Here is a 16,937-nt window from a genome sequence, read left to right as displayed (position 1 = left end):
GTACTTTGAGGGACGAAGGGGGAGGTTGTCAAGCGGAGATGGGGTTGGTTGCAATCTTGCGCTCCTTTTTTATGACATAAATGTTCTTGAAAAGATCTGTACATTATATTGTTTTGGTACTTTGTTTTAAGCTGTTTGTTTTTTAATTATATTTTAGTGCTAAACAAAGCAATAAAAAACATTTGAAATAGCACATTCAAAACCACTCTTGACCTTCAGGAAGATATTTCCCTCCATGGTGCTGCCTGGTGTGTCCTAGATGGCAATCTCCAAGGTCACTCTGTAGCCGGTTGAGACTAGTGTGGGGCACTGATCTTACTCTCTGTTGCCAGGCTTTTGTTATTTGCGGAGGGACCATGTTGCCTCCACAGAAAGGACTGCATTTTTCTACACAGGGGAGATGCTACTGACAAAACGACATCAGGCCATGGATGACAGTTCAGCTGAACAGAAAGCCCCCTGAAGTAGTGATGCTCCACTGTGATTCCAATAAACACAGTCTAACATGTACAACACGCTAAGGAGAAGCCACCCTCAACCCACACTGCAGATACAGACAGCTGGAGCCAGCAGGACATTAGGTGGACAGTAAATGATTCTAGCTAGTGTCCAGGAGAAGCAAAGCAAAGAGGAGAATATGACGACAATCTTTTAGCATTTGGTCTGTAGTGTTTTCATTGTCTACGACTTGTGGAGCACCTCAACCCAAGCACTATGATTGAGTTTGATCTTTCTTTAGCTAAATGGTGCTTAACTTCCATCACAGAACAGTCTGTCAAGTGTAAACAGCAGGATGAAAACAGGGTGGATTGTGTTATAAAAGCTGGAAGGTGGGTGCATGCGTGTGTGCGTGTGGGTGCGTGGGTGTGGACAGGAAATCCTCCAAGGGCTTTGCCTGTCACATAGAAATGTCTCAAGTACACAGCTGTGTTCTAAATCCTATGGTGTGTACATACAGTGGCTCTCCAAAGTATTCACCATCTGAGACTTTTACATTTTATTTGGTTAAAATATGAAATTAAAATGTATTAAATTAGGAGTTTTTGCCACTGATGGAAAAGCCGAAGGAGTCTGTATTTGTCTTGCTGTAGGTTTCATTGTAGCCAGGAACAAACAAGTACATTTCACAAGAATTGGTAAGGTTCTTGAGTCTGTAAAAATAGATTATAAATTACAGATTGCTTGGGAACCGAGAAAATGTGCTGTCTAGTCTATGTGAATAAGCATGTTCTTTTGAAAGCAATCTATTTATCAAACAGATAAAAATATTTTAACTGGTTATATTCATCCCACATTAGAAGAACCCACCAGAAGGACACCGATCACTGATGCAGTCAATCCAGCCTTCATGGCAGAGTGGCAAGATGGAAGCCACTCATGAATAACAAGGATATGACAGGCTCACTGAAGGACTCTGAAAGCATTAGGAAAAAGATTCTCATGTGATGAGACCAGAATCAAACTATTAGACCTGAATACCAAGCGCTACGTCAACAAGGTAACGAAAACAAGGTAGCGCTCATCACCTTATTAATACCATCCCTATGGTGAAGCATGGCATTGGGGTAATTCTCAGTGGCAGGGACAGGGAGATTAACCATTTGGAGGGAAAGATGGCCCTCTCTGAGCCATCAATTGGTAAGTGCAACAAGAGCCCTGCTATCCAGAAGATACATGATGGCTCTGATATGGCTCTGAGAGCTTGTAGCCTTCCATCCTTTTTCACATCCTCTGTTCAATATCTCAGCCTCTGACCAATGCTGGCTGGTCATTCTTTTCTGACTGCTGAGGGAAGGCTGTTTGTCTGGTCGTTTTTCACTGACTGCGAAGAGAAAGCTGGCTGACTGGGTCAGGGTCACGGAACACAGTGCACTGGAACAGGGCCAGAACAGAACAGACCAGATTGAGATGTACTCTTATTTTATTTGGAGCTGATTGGATTAAAGCATGCTGCTCTGCTGAAGGACTGGAGGGAATACAGAGACTAACAGAGAGGAGAGCAGAGCTGCTACAGTCTATTAGTTAGGTTAGTCAGAGTCTAATGTCCTGAGAATACAGGTTAGGACTAGTGTTAGAATTAAGTTTAGGGTTAGCATAAAAACATTTAACCATGTATATATACATTTTTTTGGAAAGGAAAGAAAAAGGTGCAGTGATCTCTTCATTTTTTCCGGAGCTGTGTCTCAACCAAAGACAATGGTTGAGTGGAGTACACTGTGGACTGTATCATGTCCCAACTGATGCCAAACTCATCTGACCAGCTCAACACACTGTATGCTCTCTTCCATGCAGAGGACACTCCTCTCAAAGGAGGTAACACTGCCAAAGCTGCTGTCGACGGCGGCTGTCGTGCACGTAGGCAAAGGCTGTAGTTCCCCACCGTCATCCCAGCGCTCACGAAACCCAAAGTAACGTTCCCTAATGACTCCCCGTCACACTCACCACGGTCATCATGCAGTGCTTTGAGAGGCTTGTCATGGCCCATAAAGGCAGATTGCCAGGGTCACTGGACCCTATACCATTTGCCTACCAACACAGTAGAAACAAAGAGGATGCTATTTTCATTGCTATTCACACAGCCATAAGAGAAGGGAATGACCCACATGAGAATTATTTTCATTTACTGTAGTTCAGCTTTCAACACTATTGTTCCCTTCAAGTTGTTACCAAGCTTGGAACTCTATGTGTTGAGCACCTCCCTGTGCAATTTGATAGCAGACTTTCCGATGGGCAGACCTCAGGCTGTAAAGCCCTCTGCTTCACTCCCAGTTCACCCATAACTGTGTTGCAGTATGACACCAATCGATCTTCTAGTTTTTACAACGACACCATGGTTGTAGGCCTGATAACCAACAACGATAAGTCAGCCTACAGGGACATGGTAATCAAACTGACATTGTGGTGCCAAGACAGCACCCTCTCCCTCAACTTCAGAAAAACTAAGATTATTGTTGAAGCAGAGGAGGGAAAATGCCCCAACAGTACATAGAGTTAACAGTGTATAGTTTCTCTGCACTCACTCAAATAGCCGAGGACATGGAGTCTTGGAGCATTAATGCCAATGTTATCAAGAAGACACAAAAGCAATTCTGCTAAGTTATACTAAAAGAGTCATGTCAACATCTATCTGAAAGCCATCAGACTGTTAAACACTTGACCTGGTCTGACCACATACACCTTCTCGACTCAACTAGACACACATGCACTCACATATGCTCCAGCCCACAGAAACAGACACACAACTGCATATGTACAGTTTTACGTCATTGGTATTTATATTTCTAGCATTGTCAAGTAGAAAGCTGACATTGTTTTTGTTGCGTGGTTTGACTATTAATTAATCCTTCAAACTCGAATCACTACGTATGGTCAAAAGAGTGTTGTGTAGCAATATACAATATTTGACAGTTTAATTCTTCTATAGTAAATTACACAATTGGAAGTGGGGGTGGGGAAAGTATCATATCACCACCATGACTTCCTCCTAATGTTTGCTTTCTTTCTCTCTCTGTCTCTTTCTCCTACCTGTTTCTCTTTGATTATCATGATTGGGTACATGGAAAAATTTACTTGTTTTTACTGTTCATTGCATTAAATGTACCTAATATTTTGCCGCTTTGTAAGCCTCTGCAGAAAGGTTTCGTCACACACATGAAGTGGCGGAGCGGTCAGAGACCTGGTTGTGTTAAAAGGCAGACACTATCATCAGTCAGGCAGTTGGAGGAGATCAATGCCCAGTGGGACCTCAATGCTAATAAACCCTACAAGCATGCACAGGTCCACAAGGGCCTACTACATCAATGAGTCATGAGAAACTCAATCCCAAAGGAACCCAATCTGTTTTATTATCATTTGGACAGTGAGGTATGTCTCCATGTTTCATCCATTCCCATTCATGACCAGGATCTCTTGTCCCTGGTGTATAGGTATTGATCTGACAGTATTACCCTGCTATCATTGCAAGCAGTAGGATCTCAGCTTTGTCAGGGCCTGGTAAAAAGTGACCAAGGACCTGGGTTGTCAGGGAAACCTGCACAGTTTGACACTTAAAAGGAGCATGCTGAGCTGCTCTGTAGTAAGCAGCACAAACACAGACACAGGGCGTCCTTTTCAACTGTGACTTTTTTACTCTCTCTCTAGTGATCTCTCATACTCTGTCCTACAGGTGTAAGCGGTGGTTTACAAGATGCAGTGTTGCCATTGTGTCTGTGTACAGAGCTCCACCTCCACACAAAAAGAGGACTTAGATGACGAAGAGATATGAAGCAAGGATGCACAGCTCTATTTTTAGGCCACAGAAGAATGGGGGTGCATCTCAAGCACCTAGATAGGGAGAGATGTGATTATGTTGCGCTACACTGCGTAAGGTCTATGTGGCTCACTAGTACTACTATACTTGTGGTACTACTAATACTACTGCTATACTACATATGGACAAACTGGTATTGCTAATATATTTGTGGTACTACTACTACCCCTATACTGCATATTGTCTATGTGGTACTACTACTACCCCTAAACTGCATATTGTCTATGTGGTACTACTACTACCCCCATACTGCATATTGTCTATGTAGTACTACTACTACCCCTATACTGCATATTGTCTATGTGGTACTACTACTACCCCTATACTGCATATTGTCTATGTGGTACTACTACTACCCCTGTACTGCATTTTGTCTATGTGGTACTACTACTACCCCTATACTGCATACTGTCTATGTGGTACTACTACTATCCCTATACTGCATATTGTCTATGTGGTACTACTACTACCCCCATACTGCATATTGTCTATGTGGTACTACTACTACCCTCATACTACATATTGTCTATGTGGTACTACTACTATGACTATAATTATGATACTACTACTATGCTGCATATTGTCAATGTGGTACTACTACTACTACTCTTTCTACCACTACTACATATAGTTTATGCAGTTGTAGTACTACTACTATTCAGCATATGGTCTATATAGTACTTATACCAATACTATATTCCACTATTACATGGTCTATGTAATAGTACTACCACTACAAGGGTTGGGGAGTAACAGATTACAAGTAAGATAAAAAAAATGTTTTACTGTAATCCGTTACGTTACCAACTAAAATATTGTAATTGGATTACAGATACTTTTTAATATGATTACTTTTGGATTACTTCAATTGAAAAAGAATAGGTGCGCGAAACAATTATGGCAGGCTGCATTCTTGTTTTTGTTTATTTTGTTTATTTAATGTTTTAAAAACATAGTTATTTGAACCAAAATAACAATGAAGCGCCTCAGTTCTATATCTTGAAGCTTTGCCCATAAAGTTGATATGCAGTCTTCAGTTATTCTCAACAATCCGAGGATGGCTTCAACTTCTTCGGCCGCTGGAGTGTCTCTTCTAGCCCGACTTCACTGTCGGCCTGCCGGTGTAGCGTGCTGGACCCGGCGGCTGTGCGTGTATGGGACCGCTGCATGCCCGCGACGGCACCATCGAGGAGCCAGTGTGCACCGCCTGCGCCATCCACCCTTTACAGGTGAGGATGGACAGGCTGGTGTACTTCACCAAAGAGGTCCCTCTCCCCGACGTCCTCTCTCTCCTCTCTGAGGAGGACTCCTTTCAGGAGTAGGGGTCGGAGGCTGAGGGGACCGGCCTGGTTTTGGCTCCGCCCACCTCGGAAAACTGTTCTCCCCGAGTTTGGCTGAGCGAGTGCGGAGTTGTTTCAACTTTTCCTCTTCTGAGGGGGAAGAGGAGGTTGCCCCCCTGAAGGATAGGAGTGTCGACCCCCCTGCAGTGAAGGAGGACTTCTTTGCTCCCATCTCCGCTGCTGCCCGGTGCCTGCGCATTTTGATGCCGGTGCCTGTGCCGAAGGAGGTGGAGGACCTCTTTGAGGCCGCCCGCTGGGCGTGGGCCTGCCGCCCGACTCCGACCAAGGGGCGTTCGCTGCGTAAGTACCGGGCCTGGGCAACTGGAGCGACAGGCGCCTGGCTCTGCCGTCCATGAAGGACCATGTCTCTGCCAGCTAGGTTTCTGTTGGGCGAAGGGGAGTTCTCTGCTCGCCCCACTGAGTTGTCAGGTCAGCTATGCTCGGCTACGCCACCTGCTGGAGCCTCTATCTCCATAGTTACGGCTATAACCGATGGGGAGATGGACAGCATGCGTCCTCCTCTCCCTTTCAGGTTGGCCCCCGCCTTAGGCGGGTTGGCTGTTTGCGGACGGCTCCCCAGCAGCAGTTGGGCTGCAGTTCCACTGCCCGCCTCCCCCATTCTCAGTGGTCGTAGAGACTGTAATTGTATCTCCTTAGAAGGTTGCTGCCCTACAGGAGGAGACTGCGGACCTTCTAGAGAAGGAGTTGGTGTCCCTAATCCCGTTGGGGCAGAGGGCGAAGGGGCTGTACATCCCATACTTCCTGGTACCCAAGAAAACGGTGGACATAAGGCCGATTTTAGACCTGCGCATTTTGAACAAATGTGTGTCAAAGAGGCCATTTCGCATGCTCACGACGAAACGTCTGCTGGAGTGCGTGCATCCTGGGGTTTTTTGCATCAGCATCGACTTGAAGGACGCCTACTCCCATGTTCCTATACGCGCCACAAGAAGTTCATGCAGTTTTCCTTTCAGGGCCGGGTGTACGAGTACACGGATACACGTTGGCCCCGCACTTTCACCAAGTTGGGACTGCTGAGGTGTCAAGGGATCAGGGTTCTGGCCTACTTGGATGACCTTTTGGTTCTGGCGCACATTCAGGTTGGTGACTCAGCTCACTCGCCTGGGGTTTGCGGTGAACTGGATCCCAGTTTTTACGGATGGGTCCCAGACTGGCTGGAGCGGGACGTGCCAGTCGCATTCAGTCTGAGGGGTGTGGTCTCCGTTGGAGCGCCACATCAACTGGCTGGAATTGGACACAATCAGACACGTGCTTTTTTCACTTATTCAAGTATTTTGTGTGGTCAGACAATCGCACTGCCGTTGCTTACGTAAACACGCAGGGCGGGGTCAGGTCTCTGTTGGCGGTGCGGATCTGGGAATGGGCACATGTGCCACCCTGACCACTACTATATTGCTTATGGTCTATGTAATAGTACTACCACTACTATATTGCATATGGTCTATGTAATAGTACTAGCACTACTATATTGCTTATGGTCTATGTAATAGTACTAGCACTACTATATTGCTTATGGTCTATGTAATAGTACTACCACTACTATATTGCTTATGGTCTATGTAATAGTACTAGCACTACTATATTGCTTATGGTCTATGTAATAGTACTAGCACTACTATATTGCTTATGGTCTATGTAATAGTACTACCACTACTATATTGCATATGGTCTTTGTAATAGTACTACCACTACTATACTGCATATGGTCTGTGTAGTGCATGGTCTTCCAGGTAAATGCCCAGTGCAGTAAAAATATCCTAACTTTGTTTCCTGAAGCCAAACCACAATCAGACAGAGCATTTCAAGTGATGTAAAGGTAAATACATGTAATATGTTTGAGTTCCATTAGACATCCAGTAGTCATTTAAAAATGAAATTAAAAAAAACAAGCACACATAAACAAAACACAAATTTTCTACTCTTTGGGAGCACTGGAACAAGGGGCTTACTGCAAACTGTAAAAACACTCTTGGAAAATAAGAATGGTCCTCACTGTGAATCTGGCTATTATCAAAAAAAAATATTGGTGACAAAGATGCAGAGGCTTCTAAGCATGTTTCCATCAGTTTATGTGCATCTGTTCATTCTCTACACAAGCATAACATGGTGCAGCTGCCCCTACCTTCCCCACCTTCCTTCATGTCTAACGTTTTCCTGATGCACGTAACAAAAACTAATCTGACCCCCTTTTGTTTCCACTCCAAATCTGGTGATGCCTAATTCATGACGATAGCCATGTCTTGTCTAAGCAGCTCGCAGAGTTGTTATTCTAATCACATCCTGACAATGTGGCGTGCTTGGTATTGAACATGAGTGGCGTGCTTGTGATCACACCCAAGTGGCATGCTTGTGATCACACCCAAGTGGCGTGCTTGGTATTGAACATGAGTGGCGTGCTTGTGATCACACCCAAGTGGCATGCTTGTGATCAAACCCAAGTGGCGTGCTTGTTATTGTGCATAAGTGCTGTGCTTGTGATCACACCCAAGTGGTGTGCCTTTTATCACACCCAAGTGGCGTGCTTGTTATCACACCCAAGTGGCGTGCTTGTTATCACACCCAAGTGGCGTGCTTGTTATCACACCCAAGTGGCGTGCCTGTTATCACACCCAAGCACTATGCCTATTATTCCACCCAAGTGGTATGCTTGCTCACTCAACCAAGATTATTCTGCTGAGGCACACTGAGAGTAGAAAGTATTTTCTGGTCAACAACAACAGATGTGTTTGCAGGTGCTGGAGTCACAATAGTGCAAAGAGGTAGGGCAAGCACCGTACCACCCACAATGGATGGTGCTGAGCCCATTTAAACTCTTTATCAAACTTGGACCACAGTGCCATTCCTGACACCCTTTATTAATTTACATGAAGATGTAACCTCCCCATGCGTGGATGTCCTATTGTTATTTTGTAAACAACCATCCCACAACACTCTAGGATAGCGGCTGGGCTTTAGAATATTCTTAGGTACTTAACAAAAAACTTTGGGTCATGACCGAAAGGACAAGATCCCGGATACAGGCGGACGAAATGAGCTTTCTCCGCAGGGTGGCTGGGCGATCCCTTAGAGATAGGGTGAGAAGCTCGGTCACCCGGGAGGAGCTCAGAGTAGAGCCGCTGCTCCTCCACATCGAGAGGGGTCAGCTGAGGTGGCTTGGGCATCTGTTTCGGATGCCTCCGCAACGCCTTCCTGGGAAGGTGTTCCGGTCCCGTCCCACCGGGAAGAGACCCCGGGGAAGACCTAGGACACGCTGGAGGGACTATGTCTCCCGGCTGGCCTGGGAACGCCTCGGTGTCCCCCCGGAAGAGCTGGAGGAAGTGTCTGGGGAGAGGGAAGTCTGGGCATCCCTGCTTAGACTGCTGCCCCCGCGACCCGGCCCCGGATAAGCGGAAGATGATGCGATGCGATGCGACTTAACAAAAAACACAATTTTCTTTGTATTTCATTATTCATATATTTTTGGTATGCACATCCTAGGTTGTTTATGTTTTTAGATAGGGAAACTTAAAATCAACTCCACCTTTGTTGTCCACACAACTATAATTCAAGTATATTAATACATGCTGAATTAAACAACACCCATTAGAAGCCAGTAGCTAGCTAGAAAAATGTGCTAACCTACAAACCAACAAGGCTGTAACCATAGTTAGCTTAGTGGTCAAGAGTGGCAATTGCTGGTTCTAATCCTTGAGCTGACAAGGTGAAAAACCCAGCCGTTCTGTCCCTGAGTAAGGCAATTAACCCTAATTGCTCCCAGGTTGTTGCTGTAAATAAGATATTTTTTTGCATATTTGCCTGGCAGTATAAGAGTTTTCCCCATAGCCAGCTTGTAAATGAAGTTAATAGACAACAGACAACCATATAATTACATTGCAGAACTACCAGATCAACAGATAGGGTACCAGCCCATACGCTAAACAACTATATATACAGCCAGAGATTAGGGTTCAATAACCATCTCCTCTCCATATATACACTAAGATTCAAAAGTTTGGGGTCACTTAGAAACTTCCTTGTTTTTGAAAAGCATTAAAATATTATCAAATTGATCAGAAATACAGTGTACTGTAGACATAGTTAATGTTTGAAATTACAATTGACACTGGAAACGGTTGATTTTTAATGGAGGCCAATTATCAGCAACCATCAGTCCTGTGATACAATAACATGTTGTGTTTGCTAATCCAAGTTAATCATTTTTGAAGTCTAATCATTAGAACATCTGTTGTGCTCATAAAAGAAGCAATAAAAACTGGCCTTCTTTAGACTAGTTGAGTATCTGGAGCATCATCAATTGTGGGTTTGATTACAGGCTCAAAATAGCCAGAAACAAATAACTTCCTTCTGAAACTCATCAGTCTATTCTTGTTCTGAGAAATGAAATTGCCAAGAAACTGAAGATCTTGTCCAACGCTGTTCACTACTCCCTTCACAGAATAGCGTGAACTGGCTCTTACCAGAATAGAAAGAGGAGTGAGAGGCCCTGGTGCATGACTGAGCATGAGGACAAATACATTGGAGTGTCTTATTTGAGAAACAGACGCCTCACAGGTCTTCAACTGGCAGCTTCATTAAATAGTACCTGCAAAACACTAGTCTCAATGCCAGCAAGAGATGATTCCGAAATAGTTGCCTTCTAGGCAGAGTTGCAAAGAAAAAGAAATATCTCACACTGGCCAATAAAAAAGATTAAGATGGGCAAAATAACTCACACTGGACAGAGGAAGATGTGTTATGGACTGACACATTCTTAGTTTGAGGTGTTTGGATGACAAAGGAAAACATTCGTAAGACGCAGACCATATGAAAAGATGCTGGAGTAGTGCTTGACGCCATCTGTCAGGCATGGTGGAGGCAATGTGATGGTCTGGGGGTGCTTTGGTTGTGATAAAGTGGGAGATTTGTACAGAGTTAAAGGAAACTTGAAGAAGGAAGGCTATCACTCCATTTTGCAACGCTATGCCCTGTGGAAGGCGCTTGATTGGGGACAATTTCCTCCTACAAAAGGACAATGACCCAAAGCACGGCTCCAGACTATACAAGGACTATTTAGGGAAGAGGCAGTAGGGATCTCAACCCTATTGAGCCGTTGTGGGACCAGCTTGACCGTACAGTACGTACGTACAGGCAGTGCCCATCAAGCCAATCCAACTTGTGGCAGGTGCTTCAGGAAGCGTGGGGTTAAATCTCTTCAGATTACCTCAACAAATTGACAACTAGAACGCCAAAAGGTCTGCAGGGCTGTAATTGCTGTAAATGGAGGACACTTTTACGAAAGCCAAGTTTGAAGGACCCAATTATTATTTCATTTAATCATTATCTCTAACCTTCTCAATGACTATATTTCCTTTTAATTTAGTTATATTTCCTATTCAAACTAATTTCATGTATGTCTTCATGGAAAACAATTTCTAAGTGACTCCAAACTTTTGAACGGTGTGACCTGCCTATTACGCTGTTGATCGTCTGTGTGCCACCAAAACAGTGCCGACCCACTGAGGCATAGACTCTACAAAACCCCAAGGTATTTCTCCTGCATGCAACGCTATGAAAACTGATTGTTCGCTTACGATCTAATCTACCCCTTGACATGAGCCCTTGTTAGATGATCAACGCTATTCTCTTTACCTGTGAGTGATCATAATGCTCATTAGTGTATATACACTGTGTGTGTGTGTGTGTGTGTATATACAGCTCTGGAAAAATATTCAAAAGGAAGGTTTTGTGTGAGGAACAGGAGCGTTCAATTTGCAGTGGTCTCTTAATTTTAACCCTTCTGTTCCTAACTCAAAACCTTCCTTTTCGACCCTATATATTATTGGTCCCTTCATACTACCAATGCGAAACCAAATACATACGTTCCCACAACCTCCAAGAAAACCAAATGTGCTAGCTGGGTTGTGTCTCTGACTCATATTTCTAAACAGCAGAAAAAAACTAACCTGCAGCTATTTTAATAAAACATTCCAAAAATAGACACATACACTGTGTTTTCTAGGTGAATTTACGATTAAGGCTACAACCTGGTCTGTCTTTTGTCCATATGGATATTGCAGTAGCAAAAACAGGGTGCACTGGGGCAAAACTCCAAATCTGGGTTTCAACCACACATGTAGCTATATTTGTAATGATGCAATTTATGTAGTGGTGTTGCCATATCCTAGCCTGGGTTGCTGTTAAGAACACTACTTGCATTGCTGGTCTGCCCCCTGCTTGGCCAATGCTTGCGCCACACAATTAGATAGACAGAATAAAATAGAATTTCACTACAGTTTGGGCCTTTCAAGTGGCACAATATAGTGGTGTTTAAGTGCTACTACACCCTGTATCACAGCCAGTCTCAACCAAAAGGCTGCGATGGGTGGTACGGTTACAAGTTAAATCAGACAAGACTGTTGTAGCCGACAACATGTTGAAGTGTGTAGCGTCCCATACACCCATCTAATCATGGCCACTGGCTGTGGTGGCTCCAGAGTGGAGGAAAGAGATGGTAGGGGAATACTCCTTACCACCACGTATTCCTCTTGGAAACAGGGTCAGTCAGTCTGCAGGGAGAAAAGGCAAGAACAGCAAATATTTATAGAACTGAATCTCCCTATGGACTACTTTTGCTTTATTCACAGTCAAGCATTTCTGTTGTTGTCTGGCCCCCCACCCCTTCTTTCATTCTCTCCCACCTTTGTGTCCAGTGATAACGGTGTCACAGTATTTACCTCAATGGCTGATCACCCTCATTATCTTCTATTTGCCTCTTTCTCATACACACGTACATTTGAACGCATGCGTTTATACACACACCACACACACACACACACATACACACTCTCTTGTGCTGCAGATCCTCCCAAATTAGATGAAGGCAATTATTTCCTGTCGACATTGTCACTATTTTCTTCATTCCTCATTAAATTGATCATCATCTGTTCTCACATTCTGTCCCATTACAGCATCTGATTCTCTGCCAAAATGACCTATTGACAAACTCACTGTTTAGAACACTGAGAAACCAGAAACACTGTACATTTGGGGTACGCCTCCAGCATTATCCTGTGGATTCTCATTTCTGCAGTGATATTCAGGTCACCTAGCAATATTTCATTTCTCGTGGTCTATTGACTAAGCTTTAGTTAAGGGTGAATGAAGGGGTATTGTGCCCTGTGCCAGCTACTTCTGTACCCTCAGTCTGTAAGGCTGATAGGGCTCAGGTCAGTGGTTATATTCACACATTACTGTCTGTCGGAATGATGAGGCTCAGGTCAGTGGTTATATTCACACATTACTGTCTGTCGGAATGATGGGGCTCAGGTCAAGGGTTATATACACACCCTACTGTCTGTCAGAATGATGGGGCTCAGGTCAGGGGTTATATTCACACCCTACCGTCTGTCAGGATGATGGGGCTCAGGTCAGGGGTTATATTCACACCCTACTGTCTGTCAGGATGATGGGGCTCAGGTCAAGGGTTATATTCACACCCTACCGTCTGTCAGAATTATGGGGCTCAGGTCAAGGGTTATATTCACACCCTACCGTCTGTTCAGGATGATGAGGCTCAGGTCAGGGGTCATATTCACACCCTACTGTCTGTCAGAATGATGGGGCTCAGGTCAAGGGTTATATTCACACCCTACCGTCTGTCGGAATGATGGGGCTCAGGTCAAGGGTTATATTCACACCCTACCTTCTGTCAGGATGATGGGGCTCAGGTCAAGGGTTATATTCACACCCTACCGTCTGTCAGGAGGATGGGGCTCAGGTCAGGGGTTATATTCACACCCTACCGTCTGTCAGGATGATGAGGCTCAGGTCAAGGGTTATATTCTACCCTACTGTCTGTCGGAATGATGGGGCTCAGGTCAAGGGTTATATTCACACCCTACTGTCTGTCGGAATGATGGGGCTCAGGTCAAGGGTTATATTCACACCCTACTGTCTGTCAGGATGATGAGGCTCAGGTCAGGGGTTATATTCACACCCTACCCTCTGTCAGGATGATGGGGCTCAGGTCAGGGGTTATATTCTACCCTACTGTCTGTCGGAAAGATGGGGCTCAGGTCAGGGGTTATATTCACACCCTACTGTCTGTCGGAATGATGGGGCTCAGGTCAAGGGTTATATTCACACCCTAATGTCTGTCAGAATGATGGGGCTCAGGTCAGGGGTTATATTCACACCCTACCGTCTGTCAGGATGATGAGGCTCAGGTCAGGGGTCATATTCACACCCTACTCTCTGTCGGAATGATGGGGCTCAGGTCAAGGGTTATATTCACACCCTACTGTCTGTCAGGATGATGAGGCTCAGGCCAGGGGTTATATTCACACCCTACTGTCTGTCAGAATGATGGGGCTCAGGTCAGGGGTTATATTCACACCCTACCGTCTGTCAGGATGATGAGGCTCAGGTCAGGGGTCATATTCACACCCTACTGTCTGTCAGGCAGCTGGGGCATCCATGATTGATCACCCCAACCCCTTCCATGTCCATCTACATGCTGCAGTCTAATATGTCTTTTTCTCACACTCCTCCTCTGAGAGGCAGCAGTCTTCTACATCCAAACCTCTCTCTCCAATCTCCCTCTTCCCTTTAAGTCCCCTTCCCCCTCTCTCTTCACCTCTTCTTCTCCTTTCCCCAGCCAGCACAACCACTTATGAATTCAGCTCACGTAGGTACAGCTGGTGACAGAGAGAGAGTGAATGTGCGTGTGAGAAAGATGGAGATCGGATAAGTGTGTGTGTCTGAGGGAGAGAATATGAGATAGGGTGAGTATGTGTGTGTATGTGGGAGAGTGAGATAGAGCAGGAGATTGTGTGTGTGTGTGTGTGTGTGTGCGAGCATGAGATAGAGCAGGAGATTGGGTGTGTGTGTATGTGTGTGGGAGAGAGATAGAGCAGGCAACAGGGTGCCTGTGTGTTTGTGTGTGAGAGAGACAGAGCAGGAGAGAGGGAGAGTGTGTGTGTAACACAGAGAAACCAAGAGAGTGGGTCACTGTGTCATGGCTGAAGCAATTGCCTCATTGACCGCAGCAAATCACTCCCATTGTGCTGCAATTTAATTATTGTTAGAAAATCATTTGTTTTTAACCAAGGCCCCAGTTTACCCTCCTGTTAGTGTTTACAGCAGTACAGTGTGTTGCTGGGGTTCCGCGTGGAAGCAGACTGGCCCTATGCCTGCTCTGACAGCTTTGGTTCTCTGTTGTTTGGCCCCAGGCAAGGCAGGCAGGCAGTCAAAAAAACATGTTTAGGGCTTCAGACTGGTTCACAGCAGTGCTATCTATCTGACTGACTCTGGGATGTGTTAACCTAGTTTACCCCATACAATTTCCATTTTCATCAACTAAAGAGACGTGATTGAATGTCTCATATGAGGCTACCTCTGTTTGAAAACCTGATTAAAGCTGCCCAAATAAGCAGCTGGAAGCAGAGGGACAGTCCCCTCCAGCATCACTGTTTTAGGAGAGATATACATCATGTCATTTAAGGATTGCATTTTTGCTTGAGATAAACAAATTCATACATTTGCTTAAAAGTCAGTGAATAGTGAACAAAATGTGTATTCTGCACACAAACTCTATTTGTGGATCACTCATGTTTTCCCTTTGTCTGTCTGTCTGTCTGTGTTTGCTTGCCTGTCTGTCTGTCTGTTTGTCTGTTAGGAGTGGCTGGACCTGCGCTGCAGAGGGGTGCGCAATGCCAACGCTTACATTCTTGTCTATGACATCTGCTGTGTGGAGAGCTTTGAGTACGTCAAGATGATCCGCCAGCAGATCGTGGAGCACAGGTAGGGACAGTGCTGCATCTCAGTGACACAACAGTCGGGTCAAACAGCTGTAGAGAGCCTGCGCCGTCGCATCTGAGACCTCAGTGATAACAGCATGCAATTCCTCTGTCGCACACATGGACAAAATAATGCATCGTGCTGACGTGGTCTTTATTCAGGAGCCTGGCTCCGCCCAGCATTGTGACAGCTCAGTAATGAGGTGACGTTTCATTCAGACCTTTATGGGCGAGGAACGTTGTGAGACATCCTGATAATGTAAACACCTGCTCTCATTTTAACTGCAGGCATCTGCGCCGGCATACATGTAGACCTTAGTGTGTCTGGGATGTGACCGGCGTTTAGACCGCTGTGCACCACTCCTTCCACTCACACAGCGGCTGGATGGCCTGTTGTCTCCTAGCTGTCTGTTTATGGCCCAGGGCAGGACATGCATTATTTAGAGCAGAAAGAGATAGAAAAGGGAAATAGAGGGAACCAGAGAGTAGAAATGGGACCTGAGGAGGGACGTCCCCAGACTTGCAAGAGACTCAGGCTCTGGCTAATCGTTGTGGGCCTGGGGAGGGGGGTTATAAAACCCTGCACAATTGAAACAAAACCCTTGTTGCGTTAATGTTAGCTCACAAAACAAGCAGACATATTTGCGCAGCTATGTGCATGGTGTCTATTTTTGGGACTGAATCAAAAGATCAGAGGCTACTCCAGTGGACTTGAGAACCACCTGAAAGATTTGAGGGATGATGTCAGGAAGGACAGCATGGGGTCTTAGTGATGGACACACGGGATGATAACAGGGAAGACAAAATGGGCCCATGTTGAGGGATGGTGGAGGGATGATGACAGGGAAGACAGCATGGAGACATGTTGAGGGAAGGTGGAGGGGATGAAGACAGAAAGGACAGCATGGGGACATATTGATGGAAGGTGGAGGGGATGAAGACTGAAAGGACAGCATGGGGACATGTTAAGGCACACGGAGGGATGATGAGTAGGAGAACAACATGGGCACATGTTGAGGGATGGTCGAGGGATGATGACAGGGAGAAGTCTAATACTGAATAATGGTGGTCACAACCAGGCCAGGTTATTTATTTGTGCGGGCCAGCTGGTGGAAAGATCCCTGGGAGGAATTTCCTCTGTCTTTCTGCTGCTGCTTACTCCACCGACTTCAAAACAGATAGAGAAAAAACACGCACACACGCACACACACAAAAACACAAATGCTCTCACAAAGAAAAATATCCCGCACCCAGAATAATCAGTGCCTTGTCAGTTTTCTGGCTGTGTTTGCTTCCTTCCCAAAAGCCCATAGCTGCATTCCTTTTATGTCACGAAGACTCTGACAGCATTCATATACACACACACAACAAAACTATCCTTCACACTGCTGCTCCTGAGACCTTCAGGCCTGAGTAGTTATTTGAGAGGATTCCAGCCTGCTTAGTTTTGGGATTAATAGGGTGGTTTTACATCACCCCACAGCTTCATTA

General features: G+C 45.2%; 1 protein-coding gene across 1 annotated transcript in view; it reads left to right on the top strand.

Annotated features, from left to right (window-relative positions):
* Window positions 1–16,937, top strand: part of rasl10a (RAS-like, family 10, member A) — a 30,497-nt gene that overhangs the window by 9,814 nt on the left and 3,746 nt on the right. The window contains exon 2 of the mRNA XM_010898868.4: window positions 15,326–15,450. Within this exon, the coding sequence (XP_010897170.1) occupies window positions 15,326–15,450 (125 nt within the window). The remainder of the gene's footprint in view (window positions 1–15,325; window positions 15,451–16,937) is intronic.

This window comes from Esox lucius, chromosome 13 (genome assembly GCF_011004845.1).
Source record: "Esox lucius isolate fEsoLuc1 chromosome 13, fEsoLuc1.pri, whole genome shotgun sequence".
NCBI classification, from domain to species: domain Eukaryota; kingdom Metazoa; phylum Chordata; class Actinopteri; order Esociformes; family Esocidae; genus Esox; species Esox lucius.
The sequence above is the reverse complement of the archived record's forward strand: the minus strand, read 5'-3'. Positions and strand labels throughout refer to the sequence as shown.